At 42.5% G+C, this 16,670-nt stretch overlaps 1 protein-coding gene across 2 annotated transcripts in view; it reads right to left on the reverse strand.

Annotated features, from left to right (window-relative positions):
- Positions 1-2,349: 2,349 nt before the first annotated feature.
- The window catches only part of ELAVL1 (ELAV like RNA binding protein 1), a 41,741-nt gene continuing 27,420 nt past the window's right edge, over positions 2,350-16,670 (reverse strand). Inside the window, exons 3-6 of one of the 2 annotated variants that reach the window (XM_080940701.1) lie at positions 16,343-16,446; positions 13,976-14,129; positions 7,948-8,083; positions 2,350-2,767 (exon numbers count right to left, since the gene is read on the reverse strand). In XM_080940701.1, the coding sequence (XP_080796827.1) occupies positions 2,443-2,767; positions 7,948-8,083; positions 13,976-14,129; positions 16,343-16,446 (719 nt within the window). In that variant the 3' untranslated portion in view covers positions 2,350-2,442. Of the gene's footprint in view, positions 2,768-7,947; positions 8,174-13,975; positions 14,130-16,342; positions 16,447-16,670 lie in introns of both variants that reach the window. The other variant, XM_080940700.1, reaches the window with a different exon arrangement.

Consider the following 16,670-nt stretch of genomic DNA (forward strand, 5'->3'; position numbering starts at 1 on the left):
TAACTAACTTTTTCTAGACACTGACACAAAAACCTCATCAAGAAATGCACTGGGGCTTTTTATCTAGACTGTTGCCCGGACAGTAGAGACCACACAGAAAGAGAATTTCAATGAACTGGAAGTAACCTCCAAAAGCTGGTGAGATTTCCCCATCTCCTCTCCGAGTTACTATGGAGTAAAAGTGTTTGGGTGGTGGGGATGGTATAGTGAATGAGGTGCTGGCTCTAAGCACCAGGTGCTTTAAAGACACAGTCACTTTCAGGAGTGGAATACTAATGAGGCTGCAGGACTAAGGAGAAACCAGGAAAGGGTTGGATGGAAAATCCCACTTTCACTCAGAAGAATGTTGGCTGAAGAAACTGGAAACGCCTATTTTATCAGGAGAACATTCTGGTCCCACAGTGAAGAGCACTCGGCACTATCAGAGCAGGGGACCTCTCTTTTTTCGGTCAGATCTGGGTATATGAGCCTATGGTTCTGGGTTTCAGGTCCTATAGGCTAGGAATTCAGGGATGGAGTGAGGCACTGAGCAGCACTTGGCTCACTTAGGGTTTAGGGTGGGACAAAGCCTGAGTAGACGAGGCAACCTCATCAATGGTAGAGAACACTGCAAAGAGCCCCTCCAGGGAAGTCAGGAAAGGAGGTGGGGGAGGGAACAGGCAGCCTCAGATTGTACAAGGGCTTCTTGATACACTGACCTGCTTTAGAGATGGCTGCGCTTTTTGCTCAATTTTCCACGTAAGTAAATGAAACAAAATAAATAGCTCTATGTATATATAAGTAAACACATATATAAATAATGCTATCATACCATGATATCAAGAACTAAATATTAGCCTGCTGTTATACACTCCAGGCTCACATCAAGGTGAAGAGCTACCACAGCTGCACCAGCCTGTCCTCATTCTCTCCACAGGGTAACCAGAGCAGTCCTGAGGGCTGTAGGGGCGGAGCCTCATCTGTTCTGAAGACCTTCCCTCTGACCTTTCCTACCAGCTCCCGAGTTAAGAACCATTGATCCATAGCTGTGTTTCTATACCATAGTTCCAGAAATGCTTTTCAAACTTGAGGCAAGTGTTTAAGGTCTGACAGACTCCTCCCTGAATGCTGGGCTGTCTGGGCCCTTCCCTAACCAAAAAAAGAAAGAAAAGGTAAAACAAAAAACAAAACAAAACTCGAGCAAAACAAAATCAAATTTAATGGTCTTAAATGCAAAAGTAAAAACAAACAAAAAACACAAAAAAGCAAAAGAAAATTAACAGAACAGAACCCCAAACGTCAAGGCAGTTATGAAGAGAACTTTGAGGGTTAATCCTTAAAACTACAAATCAAAGGTTTTTGTTAATAGATAACTGGCAAGAAGTACTTTTCTGCTGAGTGTCCATACAAAAGCAAAATTTCAAAGCAAAAAATCTAAGATTGAAAAAAAGTCTAGTGCTCACAAGAAGGGATGCGAGAAATACAATGCTCAAATGTTTCTGTGTCATTAAAAACAGAGCAGTCGTTGTGCATTCAGGCTAGGTTGAATGGTCTTGGAAACTCGGGAAGTTGCATGAACAACAGTATCTGATGTGTGGACACCATGCATGCAATGTGTGGGCAGACACTCAGGATGTCAGAGGAGTGGAGCATCTTCAGGCGTGCCCGGAGCTCAGGTTTGACTCTGGAATATACTGGAGCTGCCCTGAAACTCTTTGGTCCGTTCTCACTGGTGCCTGGGCTGACAAAACACCTTTGTGTCTCTGGAGGGCCTGGAGCCTCTTCCCAGCTCCCCTGGTGGGAGCCCCAGAGTACAGGCCCTGCTGCTGCTCCCAACACCAGAGAGCTGGGCTGAGTGGGCAGGGGGCAGCAGTGGGACTGCTGGGGAGGGCAAATTTCCTGTCGACTAAAGCAGAGATTGCTTAAACTGGTGAAGCAGTTGAGAAAAAACACACTCCCCATCTGTCTAACAACTCTAGGTTAAAAACTAAAGCTAAGAAATTAAAAAAAAAAAAAAAAAAAAAAAAAAAAAAAAAAAAAAGATGTTTTTTTTTGTTTTGTTTTAAATCCAGTCTGTGGAGACATCAAATGAAACAGGTGTTAGACAGTCTTAGAAGTAAAAGCATGCTTCAGTTCCACCACCATCCAGAGTGACTGGTTAATCAATGCAGTCTACTTAGGTTTCAGTTTAATATATACTTTAAAGGAAATAACTTAAGAAACTTAAAATTGGTCTAACATTTGTGGGATTTCAAGCATTTGAACATGTCGGTTGCATCCCAGAGTATAAAAACCTTTGCACTTCTCATTTAGACTAAGACAAACACTTGTGAAAATTGGCGCAAAATGAGTTGTACACTAACAAAAAAGTTTCAACTTCTTCACTCTTAATTATCTATTCCGTACAAAAAAGAAAAAAAAAAAAGAAAAGGAAAAAGAAAGAAAGAAAAAAGCATGAGCGAGTTATTTGTGGGACTTGTTGGTTTTGAAGGAAACCTGTAAAATTTTGTCCCCCAGGCGGTAGCCGTTCAGACTTGCTATGGCCATTGCAGCTTCTTCATAGTTTGTCATGGTCACAAAACCAAACCCTTTGCACTTGTTGGTGTTGAAATCACGAATCACTTTCACATTGGTAACTGCACCAAAGGGGCCAAACATCTGCCAGAGGATCCCCTCATCGGCGTCTTGCCCAAGGTTGTAGATGAAGATGCACCAGCCCGAGGAAGCATTGCCGGGGACATTGACACCAGAAATCCCACTCATGTGATCTACACCCATAGGGGAGAACCTAGCAAACAGAGAGCACATGTTCAGGTCAAGGTTAAGGCCAGCAATGTACCTGCACAACAGGGGTTGGGTGGACAGGGACAAGATGATGGCTCTGGTACAGTGACGTAAAGACACTTGGTTGGGCTTCTTACACAACTAGCACCTCTGAGCTAGAGATGCTCAAGGCCGAAGTACCACATGGGTCAAATAACTTAAAAGAAACAAAACCCCGCATATATTCGCTGTATAGGAAAATAATGTTTATTGTGACAACTTCATAATGCATATAATGTACTTTGGTCAAATTTTCACTTTTATTATCTTCTTGTCCCATTTTCCCTCAGACTCCGTCTACTTCCCAAATTGTGAGTAAGGGCAGGGAAGAAACTGAGTCTTGAGCCACAAACTCAACCCCACAGCCCACATTTTAAATTCTTGGGAGTTCCTTCCGTATGCTCCAGTGCGAGTGAATGTCGTCTGAGGGAGTTTCTCACTGTCACTGTCCTTGAGGGAAACTCATCGAATTTTGTGTGTGAGCAAGTATAAACATGAATCTATATAGGAGAAAGGAGCTTACCCTCAAATTTAGTCCCTCCTCTTTTATAAATTTCTTTTTCTTTTGGGGGGGGGTAAGGTTTCTCAGTTTAGCTTTAGCTGTGACATAACTCACTTTGTAGACCAGGTTGACTTTGGATGCAGAGATCTGCCTCTGCCTCCTGAGTGCTGAAATTAAAGGTTACAACATGTCCTACTGCTTTAGCTTTTCACTGTGACACTGCTCCCTGAGGGGTCAAATCCCTGTAGTAACTATGAACAATGCTGCACAAAGTTACTACAGAGTACAAGAATTCCTCCCTCAGCCCTGGGTTGGCTAAAACCATCTCACAAAGGCCAGGACAAGCCTATAAACTCAGGAGACAAGACAAGGTTAGAGGAATAATAGTAACCTAACCAACACAAGAGTTTTTCCCACAGTGCTTCCCCACCCCCATACACCTCTTCCTCCCTATCTCTCCCCCATACTCCCCACTTTTCTTTCTTCTGGACCACAAGCACCTTAGTCTACAGCTCATGCTGGCTTAGGACTCATGATCCTCCTGCCTCAGCCTGTGGAGTGCTAAGACAACAGGTGTATACAGCATGCATGGCCATTGTGAACTGTTAATAGCAGGCTCTGGGCTGTGAGATCCCATGCTATTTATTTTCAATATAATAAAGAAGGCTTCATGGCTAGTTTCAATGTGGTAAAAAAAGAACCAAGATATAGTATTGGCCTTGGTTTAAAAAAAACAAAAAACAAAACAAAACAAACAACAACAACAACAACAACAACAAAAAAACCCCAAACAAACAACTGTAAAACTTGTTTCAATAACCAGCAGCAGAATGTTACAGTTGTCAAGATAACCTGTGGTCCGGAGGCAGTCTGGGGCTACTGTACTGTTGATGTGGGTGGTAGGTTGGCATCCAGCTGTCTGTGAGATGTTAAGCTGAGCTCATTTTCCATGAGAACTAAAAAGAGGTGCTTGTTGACTGCAGCTCTAAGTCACCCACATTTTTACACAGTAGCTACAGTAGACCTAGACATAGACAGATTTGGAGGTTCTCCATTTGCATTTCATTTTGTTGATTTTTTTTTCTTTCTTTTTTAAAAAGATTTATTTATTTACTTATTATATATAAGTACACTGTAGCTGTCTTCAAACACACCAGAAGAGGGCATCAGATCTCCTTACAGATGGTTGTGAGCCACCATGTGGTTGCTGGGAATTGAACTTAAGATCTCTGGAAGAGTGGTCAGTGCTCTTAACCACTGAGCCATCTCTCCAGCCCCTTCTGTTTTTAAAGGTTTATTCATATATATATATTTACATATATGGGATACACATCTGCACATCAGAATACAGCATCAGATAGTTGTGAGCTGCCATGTAGGTAAGTCAGGACCTTCGGAAGAGCAGTGAATCTTTTTAACCACAGAAGCATCTCTCCAGTCCCCATGGTGTTGGTTTTTGAGACAGGGTCTCACTATATAGTTTTAGCTGGCCTAGAACTTAGAGATTCACCTGCCTTTGTCTCCCGAGTACTGGGACTAAGTGCATGTATGCTAGCATATAGTTTTTGTTTTTGTTTTTTAAAGGTAAGATCTAACTGGACTCTGACTCCATATGTAACTGAGAATAACCTTCGTTTTCTGGTCCTCTTGGCTCTACCTTCCAAGTACTATAACGACAAGTGTGTACTAACACACCTAGTTTCTGTGGTGCCAGAGCTTCATATATGCTAGCTAAGCACTCTTCCAACCAAATGATGTATGTCTTCAGCAACATCTGCAATCCATACAACTTTGTATCAAGTAAGATATTCAGAACAAAATAAATAAATAAACAAATAAATTCTTCCTTGCCAAAAGACCCCCCATTTTCCTCCTGTATTAATCATATACAGACTTGGGGGGGGTCACTATTTCTTGAGCAGTACAGTATATTATCTGTTTCCATGGTAATCACAGCATATCAGATATAATAATGTGGCGATTTGGAAATGAGCTGAAGAGATGTGTATGAGATCAATGCAAACATTTTATAATTTGGATTTGAGCATTGGATGATGCTGGAATGTGAGACAGGGATGTGAGAGGGTGTCCTAGAACCAATCCCCTAAAGAACAGCAGAGTTGACTGTACATTAAAAACATCTAATATGTTATTTTACTATCTTAAAGGTTCTCCTGCTTTAGTCTTTCCAATGCTGCAATTACAGACACACATCTCTAAGCTAGCAAGAGACTCTTTATCCAAAGAAACTGTTCTTGTTGGGAGGACTTCTTGAGACTGAGAGCTGAGTTCTTTGACTCAGATAACCAGATATTCACCTTCTCCATTCTCATTTCTTAAGATCCTCTTTATCATCTCTGATGGAGAAAGGATCTTGTCCTGACTTAGGTGTCTTTCTGGGGGTAGGGGGTAACTAGACTACCTGATCTCTGCTCAACTGAGCCTGTCTTCCTTTCCTTATCTCTGCCACCTTCTCCTAACGCCTTACCTAACCTTCCTTCCCTACCTCACTGCTATTTCCCTCTGGCCTCTGTCATTCTCCTGGTTTTCTCTCTTCCTGTTCCTCAAATCCTGTTCTTTCCCTCTGGCATTCCCTGGTCTTGTTCTTGAGCAGCTACCTCATACAACTGTCTGCCTACTTAGCTGGGAGTGCTCCAGCATCTTCAGATTTCTGGAATGGCCCAATTCTTTCCATATGGCTCCCCAGCCTGTCTTTAGAACTGGAGGCTGAGGTAGGTCAGCCTTCGAAGCAGAACCAAGCTGAGAACTACACGGCTACATTGTGAAAATAACCTTCTCCAAAACAGCTTATGTGGAAATGGCAGGATCTGCTGCTTAAAACAAAGACAGGAAATCTGAAGGAATCTTTATCCACTAAAGGCAAGCCATTACCATCACACACACACACACACAAAGGCAAGCCATTACCATCACACACACACACACACACACACACACACACACACACACACACACACCAAAAAAAACAAACAAAAAAAAAACCCCAAAGAAAATGCCACCTAAATTTGGATTTCCATTGTCCCCAAGGCAGTAATACCCTGATCCTGGCTCCTATGTTAGGAATCCTGTTTTTGTTCTAGCTGAGTCTGGCAACTGACATCATTTTCAATATGGAGACAAAAGAATTGAGAAAAGCAGTTCTTCTTGGGTCAGGGCCTTTAAGCGGCAGACACCTAACATTCAGTTTTTAATAGGATCAAGTAAGAGGCTTGTGATATAGTCTGGCAGACTGTGTGCCTAGGAGCTATGAAGCCCCAAGCTCCATCCCAGCATAGCATAAACTGGGTATAGCAGTGGCAGACCTGTTTGCATTTGGAAGGTGGAAGTAAAAGATTTAGAAATTGAAGGACATTCATTCTTTTTTTTTTTTTTTTTGCTTTTCAGGTTTCCTAACAGTCCTGGAACTCTGAAGACCAGGCTGGCCTTGAACTCAAGAGACTTAACTGGTATTAAAGGTGTGCACTACCAGACCCAGCTCTAGGCCATTGTTATCCATTAGCTATATAGTGAGCTCTAGACCATTTTAGGGTATATTAGACACTGTAAAAAGGAAAGAAAAAATAGACAAGAAAGTTTTATGATAAAAGCTTGCTTCAGAATCATTGATCAAATGTATGAAACTTATTTATAAACAGGTAGTAAGTCCCTAAGCACATGTTGTCTGCCATCTTTTCTCAGATACAAAAGATTTTGTTTAACATAATTTAAAGAATATACATATTTATTTATTTTTATGCACATGGGTGTTTTCTCTGCATGTATGTCTACACACCATGTGTGTCTGGTGCACTCAGGGACCAAAAGAGGACCTTGGCTTTCCTGGTACTGAAGTCACAGATAGTTGTGATGCAACACATGGGTGGTGGGAATTAAACCCATATCCTCTACAAGAGCAGCTATGCTCTTAACTGCTCAGCCATCTGTCTAGGGCTAAGGGTTACAATTCCCACTCAACCATTTCCATATTACTGGAACTACACACTAGAGCACTACTGGCAGCCAGTGAAGCCGGTGACACCTTTCAACCCAGAAGATAGACAATGATGCCTCCGGATATGGAGTTACTCCCCTTCAGTCATGGGCTATCTATGGATATGACCCATCACAGTCTGAATTTACCTGGGAAGAAAAAGAGCCCACAATATCTGTGTATACACTTAACACATCTGAGCACTTAAGACTGCATTAGGCATTAGGAATCATTCACTCTGCAGGAGGATATCTGTAGGTGAGGTGTAAGGATCTTACGGGAGAGCTTAGCAACTTTGCATTTGGTGCCTGCAGAGGTCCTGGAACCCATTCCCCCAACCCCTGATACAATACATTTGCTTTCCCTTGAGAAAAGGTTTTGCATGCTTTCTAGTCAAAGGCAGTCTTCAATTCTTGATCCTCCTGCCTATGTCTCTCTAGTGATGGAACTGCAAGTATGAATCACCATGCCAGTGCACAGACAGATTTCTAATAGAGGTGATGACAAAAGATATGACTCTTCTTGGATCATCCTAGTGTCCCCAGTATTTTCTCCTCTGAGCACACACCCCTCTAAACAGAAGGCCACATGTAGCTTGAAAGAGTGTGGCACACTAAAAATAGCCTACCAGGACGTCAACCTTTGGACCCACCTGAATCTCTGTGCCTGGTGGTGCACAGGGCCTCCAAACCTCCTAGCAGGCGAGTGGTACAGCTGCGAGAGGAGAGCCATGTTTTTGTTCTGGTTGGGATTGGCTGCAAACTTCACTGTGATGGGCTCAGAGGAACCTGGGGGTTTATGACCATTGAAACTGGTAATTGCCTCTTCTGCTTCAGACCGTTTGTCAAACCGGATAAAGGCAACCCCTCTGGACAAACCTTTTTAACAAACCAACAAAAATGGAGTTAGGGAAAAAAACTGTGAGCAAAGAAAAACAAAAACTGAAAGGCAGAAGTTAAATCTGTAGGCTGTGTTTCAAAGTAGGCACCTAGGTAGTGAAATAAACCAAAATCAAACCCGAAAGTGCAAACTAATGAATAAAGAAAATTGACTAGTGAAAAGTTAAGATTTCAGACTATCTTTTGAGTTGAAGCAACAATTACATATCCAGATAGCATATTCCAGATAACATTTTGCACATATTATTTTTCTTAAACTTTTATGTATAGGTATTTTGCCTGCAAACAGGAGCAATAGGGCATGGGATCCCTGGAACTGGAGATGCAGACTGTTGTAACCTACCTTGTGGGTGCTGGGAGTTGAACCTGAGTCCTCTGAAAAGCAACCAGTGCTCTTAAGGACTAAGCCACTTCTCTAGCTCCTGAAATCTATTTTTAAAAAGAAACAAGCAACAGGAACAATTTTGTTCTTTGTCACTACTTAGCTGTTAAGTGCCCTTTACCTCACGGGGAATGTATACACTAAATATTGGACACCAAGCAGGGTTGTCAGAACTCCCCCTTAGGCTCTGGGAGGAACATTGGCCTGGCAGGGTGAAGGGTGGTAGGAGTGACTCAAAATTAGGTCTTTCTCGCTTGCCTGAAAGGGATTTCTGCTCACTTAGTGCCTTAGCTTATATGCCTTCTCCTTCATTCCAGAACATGGTAGTGGTATCCTAGAGCCAGCTCTTCATTTTCCTCTTTTTTGTCAAAGACTTCATTTATCTCTTGGGCACTTCCATCCAAGGCCCTGGGACCTTTTGTGATTTACACCTGCGTTCAGAAACAAATGAGGCTACTTATCTCCACAGAAAACCCCTGAGGTATGGGTAATGAAGAGGAGCTGCCAAGAACTCATTAGGAGTGCCATGAGCCCATCCTGGATCCCTGCGTACATTAGGCTCCTGCATAGAAGCCAGGATCCAACTGGTACAGTCTACCACCTGAAGACAACTTTTGCTTTCTCACTGGAACCTTATCCCTAGACTGAGCTGCCTGAAACCTGAGTCTGGGCAGTCCAGCCTAAGTGTGGGGCCTGTGAGAAGGAATGATACATCCTTTATGCCCTGTCTGTCATATTCCAAACCCTGGGAGGAGGAAAGGGGTAAACTTTCCCTTGCAAGGCATCCAGGTGTAGGTGAGGGCTGCAAACACTGAAGACTTGGTTAGAAAGAAGCTAAGGGATCTGTCTGAGTGACATCTTTGAGCTGAGCTGGAGTTCTGAATGTAATCTGGAAGAAAAGCTACCCCAACTTGACTAAACATTCTCATTAATAAGATCAGCAAAGACTAACTTGGATTTGTGTGGTTCCCCTAGGTAAAGACACCTTAAAAAAAAAAAAAAAAAAAAGAAAGACAGGGCTAGTCTCAAACTTACTGGGCACCCTACTTAAATATATAGTACTCACTGACTTAATGATTCTAGACCTAGCAATATGTCATGTGGTAGGAAGATTCTGGCACTTCATTCATTCATAACTCTTAGGCCTGAAGGAGCACCTGAAGACCCACCATTGGCAGATGCTGTCTTTATTCACTCTTACAGAACAAGACCAACAGCTTAGTTGGTCCTGGAAAGCCGAACACTGATCTAACTTTAGGCCAAAATGGTTCCAAATTGTGGTTGGTTAGTTTTTACACAAAGCTACTTTAGAGTGACTGTAATTCTACTTCTTAGATCTGTGACAAAGTTGAAGAAAAACCTATGTTCAAATGTGGTTTTTTGTTTTCATGCAACTGCTTAAAAAAAAAAAATTACCTCAAACAGAAGGGGGATAGATCTCATGTAGGAGGTAAATATATTTTGGAAGATGACCCTGTAATTTGGACTTTTAATTTTTTTTCATTGAAAACAGATCTCTCCCCAAATACAATGTATTTTGATTCTGGTTTCCTCTCCCTGTTCTCTTCCCAGTCCATTACTCCATGCCTTCTTCCTCTCTCATTTTAGAAAACAAAGAGGGAAATAAACCAAAGAAACCAGAAAAGAACAAGATCATTGAGTTGGCTGTTATACCCAGTGAGAACTCCATTAGTGAAAACTATATAGTTTTTCCTTTGTGAGCAATTAGAGATGGCTTCTTGGTTAGGGATGGGAGATAAGGTCTATTTCCCTCTCCCAGTGCCAGGACATTATCTGGCTTGATCCTATGCTGGCCCTGTGCATGCTGCTCCTACCTCTGTGAGTTCATCTATGCCTAAGTCATGCTACATCTGGAAGACACTGCTTCCTTGGTGTCTTCCATTCCAGTGGCCATTACTGTGACTCCACTTCCAAAGTTCCTTGAATTGGGTTTTATTTTTGCTAGTGTTTTCTGGATTAACAACAGAGACCAAAACTTGGCATATCAACTAATCAAGTTCACAATTATAATTAAAGCAAGAAACAAAAATAAAGAATATAAACATTAAGTTCTACTGACTGGATGTAAAAATCATTTAAAAACATTTAAAAAGATCTATTTTTATTTTATATGCGTGAGTGCTTTTGTCTGTGTGATTGACTGTATACCAGGGTATGCCTAGAGTTTGTGGACGCCAGAAGAAGGCATCTGATCCCTTGGAACAGGAGTTGCAGACAGCTACGGGCTGCCAAATGAATGCTCAGAACTAAACTGGCTTCTTTGGGTGAGTAGCAAGCACTGTTAACCGAGCCATCTCTCCAGTCCCACATGTGAAGATTCTCAAAATAACAACCAGTTTTCCTTTCTTAAAAGGCAGGGTTCCACCATGTAGTCCACAATGGTTTCAAGCTCACTAAGATTCACCTGCCTCTGCCTCCAGTGTTGAGATTCAAAGGCTTGTGCTATCACATCTATTTTTTTTTTTTTAATTCAGGCATCGAATGCACATGGTATGCATACATGCAGGCAGGCAAAACACTCATACATATAAAACAAAAACATACTTAAAAATAATTGTAGTGGTTTGAATGAGAATGGCCCCCAGATGGTGGGGCTATTTGGGACGGATTAGGAGGTATGGCCTAATTATAAAGAAGTGTCTCACCAGGGGCAGGGTCTCTCTCTGCTTAGTGCTTGCGGATCATAATGTGAGCTCACAGGTAGCCACCCCTTCTGCCATTATGAACCCTAATCCTTTGAAACCATAAGGCAATTAATTAAGGACTTTCTTTTACAGTTTGCCTTTCTCAATTTTTTTAATCACAGCAATAGAAAAGTAACTAAGACAATGATGAATAAAAATAAATTTATTTATTTACCATGTGTTTGTGTGTATGTGCCTGCCACAGTGAAGATGTAGAGGTCAGAAGATAATGTGAGGGAGTTGATTCTTTTCTTCCAACATATGGTGCCCATGAATTCTGAATTTGTGTGTTAGACTTGGGGGCAAGTACTCTTACCTACTGAGCTATCATATCATGCTGGCCACAAATAATACTCTATTAAGTACGTTGTTTTTCCATCTAGTACCTGGGGGTCCAGGTTGGGACCTTACTCATGGTATGCATGCACACTCTACCACAGTGTCATGGTCCCACCTTAGGATTTTTGAACTTCAAGTGCCTATCATCTAAAAAATTTAATACAAGTCCACCTCTCATACCCTTCACTCCCTAGGACTATCAGGCCTCATAAAGTCCCACCAAGAGTGGCCCCTGTCTCTAGCAGAAGCCCCGTGGGAGCAAGTTAATTTCTCCTTAGATGGCTTCACTGGTGGAAAAGGGGGCTAGGAAAGAAAGCCAGTTCTGCCATATCCTTCTTGCTTAGAGTGTGGTGTTCTTTACTAAAGTGGCTGAGAACAGCAGGGAAGGCGAAGGGAAAAGAATGAAATCATCCTGAGTTCACATCTAATTAGGGAAAGTCCCTAGCAAACAGACAAGGGAGCTGTCCACAGAAGTGACACTTTCTGCACGGTGGGCCCAACTACGCTAAAGAAGCACAGGGAGACTCTAGGAAAATTGTTGTTGGAAACGGGGTTCGGCTTCAGTTTCCCATACCCAACAATGCTAGGCTATGACAAACAGAGGAGCCATGTGGGACTGAGGGAGCAGGCTCAGGGAGAGAAACCTGTGTTAGCTTGGTCACCCACTCAAATGCTTATTTATTTACTTATTTATTTAATGTGGGGTGTAGTGGCAATGAAGCCATGTGCAGGCCAGTGGCTCACTACTTTTCAGGGACTACTTCAGGGACTACTGATAACTTGCAGTGCAAATTGAGGTTGGAGTTCCTAAGTAAATACTATTTCTCAGCCTGCTGCCCAATCAAAGCAAAGAACATAATGGTGTGAGGAAACCTAGGCCTTTTTGGCACAGATTGATTGAAGTAGGTGCTTATATCAGGCTACAGGCCACACCCAGAGCCCCTGTGACATACCAGAAGCGGGGAAGCCTGCAGTAAGCCTGAACTTGAGATTGTGGTAGCATCTTCCTTTCTCCAGGCTCCCATTGTGATTCTGAAGTCTGCTGAGATAAGATGCCTCAGCCAGGCAGGAAAGGGCACAGTAACTGGCATGAATGCCTCCTCCATGGCACAGAGCTCAGGGGACAAGGCTCAACACCGCACCACTCCAGCCCCCACTTGTCACAAGGTGAAGCATCATCCCTGTGCAGCCATAAAATGTTCCACAAGTTTCTCCAAAAGTGAAGGTGCCCCACAGTGAGGTAATTCTATGGCTAAGCCACCCACAGCCAAATGGTGGGACAAAAGGCCTACATAGGGGGCTGGAGAGATGGCTCAGCGGGTAAGAGCACTGACTGCTCTTCCAGAGGTCCTGAGTTCAATTCTCAGCAACCACATGGTGGCTCACAGCCATCTGTAATGGGATCTGATGCCCTCTTCTGGTGTGTCTGAAGACAGCTACAGTGTACTCATATACACAAAATAGACAGATAAATAAATACATATTTGAAAAAAAAAAGGTCTATAGAGGAGAATGGAGAATGTAAAGAGAAAAAGAAAACCAACCAACCAACTAACCCATCCATCTACCCAGGCTTTGCCAGTTTCTGAACATACTCTTCCTTTCTGGTGTGAATCACTTCTCATTCCTGCTGTGGAGGAATGTTTTGGTCTCAAGTAGCAGACAGCTGTGCTGGGACATGGCTAGGGGCATGTGTCCGAGTACTCAGTGTCTGCATCCAGTTGTTCCACACACAACTTGCAGTTTAAGTCTATACTGAGGTGTTCTGGGAGGAACTTAGAATTGACTGCTTTCTCTGGAGAGGAGCATCCCAATCATGAAGACTAAAGAAGGCCCAACTGAAATAGCCAATGGTGTTGCTTCAGAGTACCACAAAGTAAGTTCTTGAGTACCACAAAGTAAGTTCTTGAGACTCTTTAAGAGGAGAAACACTGATACTCCATGTACTTATAGAAAGAACGTCACAGGACAAGTAAACAGAAACCTTTCTAACTATTCTCAAGTCAGACAAAGCTATCTGGATGCCTTGAGAAGGTGCCAGAATATCGATGTTTTTCCTAGCCTTATCCTGGGTAGCTGCTGCTTGTTTGTTTGAGAGAGGGTCTCACTCTGTCTGTCCTGGTACTTCACATACAAACCAGGCAGAACAAGAACTCACATCTACCTGCTTTTACCTCAAGTGCTGGGACTAAATGGATGTGCCACTGTCTGTCTCCCAGGATTCTTTTAATGACATTTTACTTTCCTAACTCAATTAAATAAAAACCAAGCTCTCTCATGTCCAATCTGCCCCCATCTTCCCTATAACACCAAGTTTTGGGCTCAGAGAGACTCTATCTTAGCTTCTGTGTGTACCTGTGGTCTGATCCACAAGGACCCTGGAGTTGATGATTCGCCCAAACCGAGAAAACATGTCTTCCACATCCTTCTGAGTCATGGTCCTTGGGAGCCCACTGATGTATAAGTTGGCATCTTTGATGACCTCTGAGCTTGGGCGAGCATATGACACCTTGAAAACAACAACAACAACAACAACAAACAAAACAAACAAACAAAAAATAACTCAGAATTAGAACCAACATGTGGCCAAAGCACCAGAGGAAGGGACCAAAATTCGATGTCATGAAAAGCCAATGTGTGCGAGTAATTGCACACAGGGCAATCTCTTGCAATGATATTTTCTGGCAGCTTACTACAGGCCAGCAGAGAGCTCAGACATCTTGTAGCATTTTCTCAGTTCATCCTCAACATTTCTAATAAGCAGTTGTGATTCAAGTTCATGTTGCCTGATGAACATTAGACCTAGTGTTGTCATCTCCAAGGAATTTGTGGTGTGGAATACAAGAGCTGAGCCTTCCTCTTTTTCTTCTTCTTCTTTTTTTAAAAAAGATTTATTTATTTATTTATTTCATGTATGTGAGTACACTGCTGCTGTCTTCAGACACCCCAGAAGAGGGCATCGGATCTCATTACAGATGGTTGTGAGCCACCATGTGGATGCTGGGAACTGAACTCAGGACCTCTGGAAGAGCAGTCAGTGCTCTTAACCGCTGAGCCATCTCTCCAGCCCCGAAACCCTTTTTTTTTAGTGTCAATATAGGGTTTTCCTGCCTTGATCTTGAGAAATCTGTGAGTGGCTGAACTATGTATTTGTTCAATTCAGACTCACATGGTTAAGTTGTAACCTGCAGGATCACAGAATGTAATCTGGTTTGCACAGAGATTTAGTTAAGACAAAGTCACACATGGAAGGCTAACATCCTTATTAAAAGAGAAAATCTGGGTCTAGGCACATACACATAGGCAGAAGGTCATGTAGAAATGGAGGTGGTGAGCAAGGGGATGCATCTATAACCCAAGGAATGCCATGGATTGCCAGAAATTTTAGAAGTTAAGGGAGATGCGTTTTGGTGATCCTTTCCAGGGCCCCTGGAAAGAACCAACTCTGCTATGTAGGACATCTGAGCTGGGATATTATATTAGGGCAGCCTCAGAAAACTTGTAACTTCTCTGAGCAAGTGGTTGGCAGAGATCTATTACTTATTTATTAACGCATAGCTCCCTCTGTCCCTGTACTACATTTACCACAGTTTCTTATATTGTATTTGACTCAATTCCACAAGGGTAAAGCTTTGAGGATCACTGTTTCATTCAGCACCTAGCACAGAGTTGGGAATACTGGCATTGAGTAAACACCTGCTAAGAGACTCAACCACAGCCACTTGTGATATGAACACGTGTAAAGAATTCCAGTGCTCCAGAGATGGGGGGTAGGTGATAACAAGTTCAAGGTCAGTATGGGCTACATAGTGAAATCCTTTCTCAAAAAAAAAAAAAAAAAAAAAAAAAAAAAAAAAAAAAAACCCAAAACAAAACAACAAAAGCAACAAAAAAATCCCCACCCCCTCAATAAAACCCAAACCAAACCAAAAACCAAAAAAAAAAACCCAAACCAAAACAAAAGAACAAATAAAAATCCCCAAACCAAAAAGTAACACAAAGACAAAAACAAACAAAAACTACAATAGGCAACTCAAATATATGTACCATTTCCCCAGGGTTCTGTGCTATAATTTAAGTTCCAGTGTTTATTTTGTGCTGGTAAACTGGTGTTAAATGCCAGGTGCCAGAGCATTCACTTTTAAGCTCTAGCTTTTGCCCCTCCTTCCTCCCTACCCCGGAAAAGCCATTTCATTTACTGGAAAAGAAAAAGTAAGCTTCCCATCCTAAACTGGGCCTCATACTCTATGGGGCTGTGATAAGGAACCTGAGATGCTACATGGAAGGATCTAACCAACAATTTCCTCTGTTAAGTATGAGCTATATGAATCATGTGGCTCTGGCAGACCTGTAGATCTGCACCAGAGCCTGATTAGTTCATCTCCTCACTGTAACTGCCAGCATGTCACAGAGAAAAGAGGTGGCTAGGCACTGAGTTTCAGAACCCTTCACTCTGACCAATGAGAACACAGCAGATGCTAGTGTTTAAGAGCTGTGATCTGAGGCTGGTTAGGATGTGCATGCAAGTAAAGCCTTCAAAAAATTACTGGAGTGCAGGGGCAGCAAATGCCTGGCTTCTGGGTCTCTTCCAGTACAGCTGCTCTTGCTTGGTCCCCCATTCATGAATAACACACCTAGCACCTACAGGTACTGAGTCTAAAATACTCTTATACCCTATTCTGGTCTAGTTAAACCTTTTCCTCCAGATCAATATCTCTTTACCTTAATGGTTTTGGACTGGAGTCTCAAGCCGTTCAGTGTGCTGATTGCTCTCTCTGCGTCTTTTGCAGTCACATAGTTCACAAAGCCGTAGCCCAGGCTGTGCCCTGTAAGAGAGAACATGACATTGGTAAACTGGCTTTCAATGAGTAGGTGGAGGGGAAGCACACGGGCAAGGTCAGAAAAAGAAAAGATAGGTAAAGTAGCAAAATGCCAAGGGAGGTACATTGGGAAACCACTCTTGGGATGGTGGCAAACCTTTTCTGTGCAAACTTGTATATCTTTGCAACTAACACAGGTAACCTGTAATTAAAGGTTCCTTAAAAACTGG

Source organism: Micromys minutus (genome assembly GCF_963924665.1).
Source record: "Micromys minutus genome assembly, chromosome: 29".
NCBI classification, from domain to species: domain Eukaryota; kingdom Metazoa; phylum Chordata; class Mammalia; order Rodentia; family Muridae; genus Micromys; species Micromys minutus.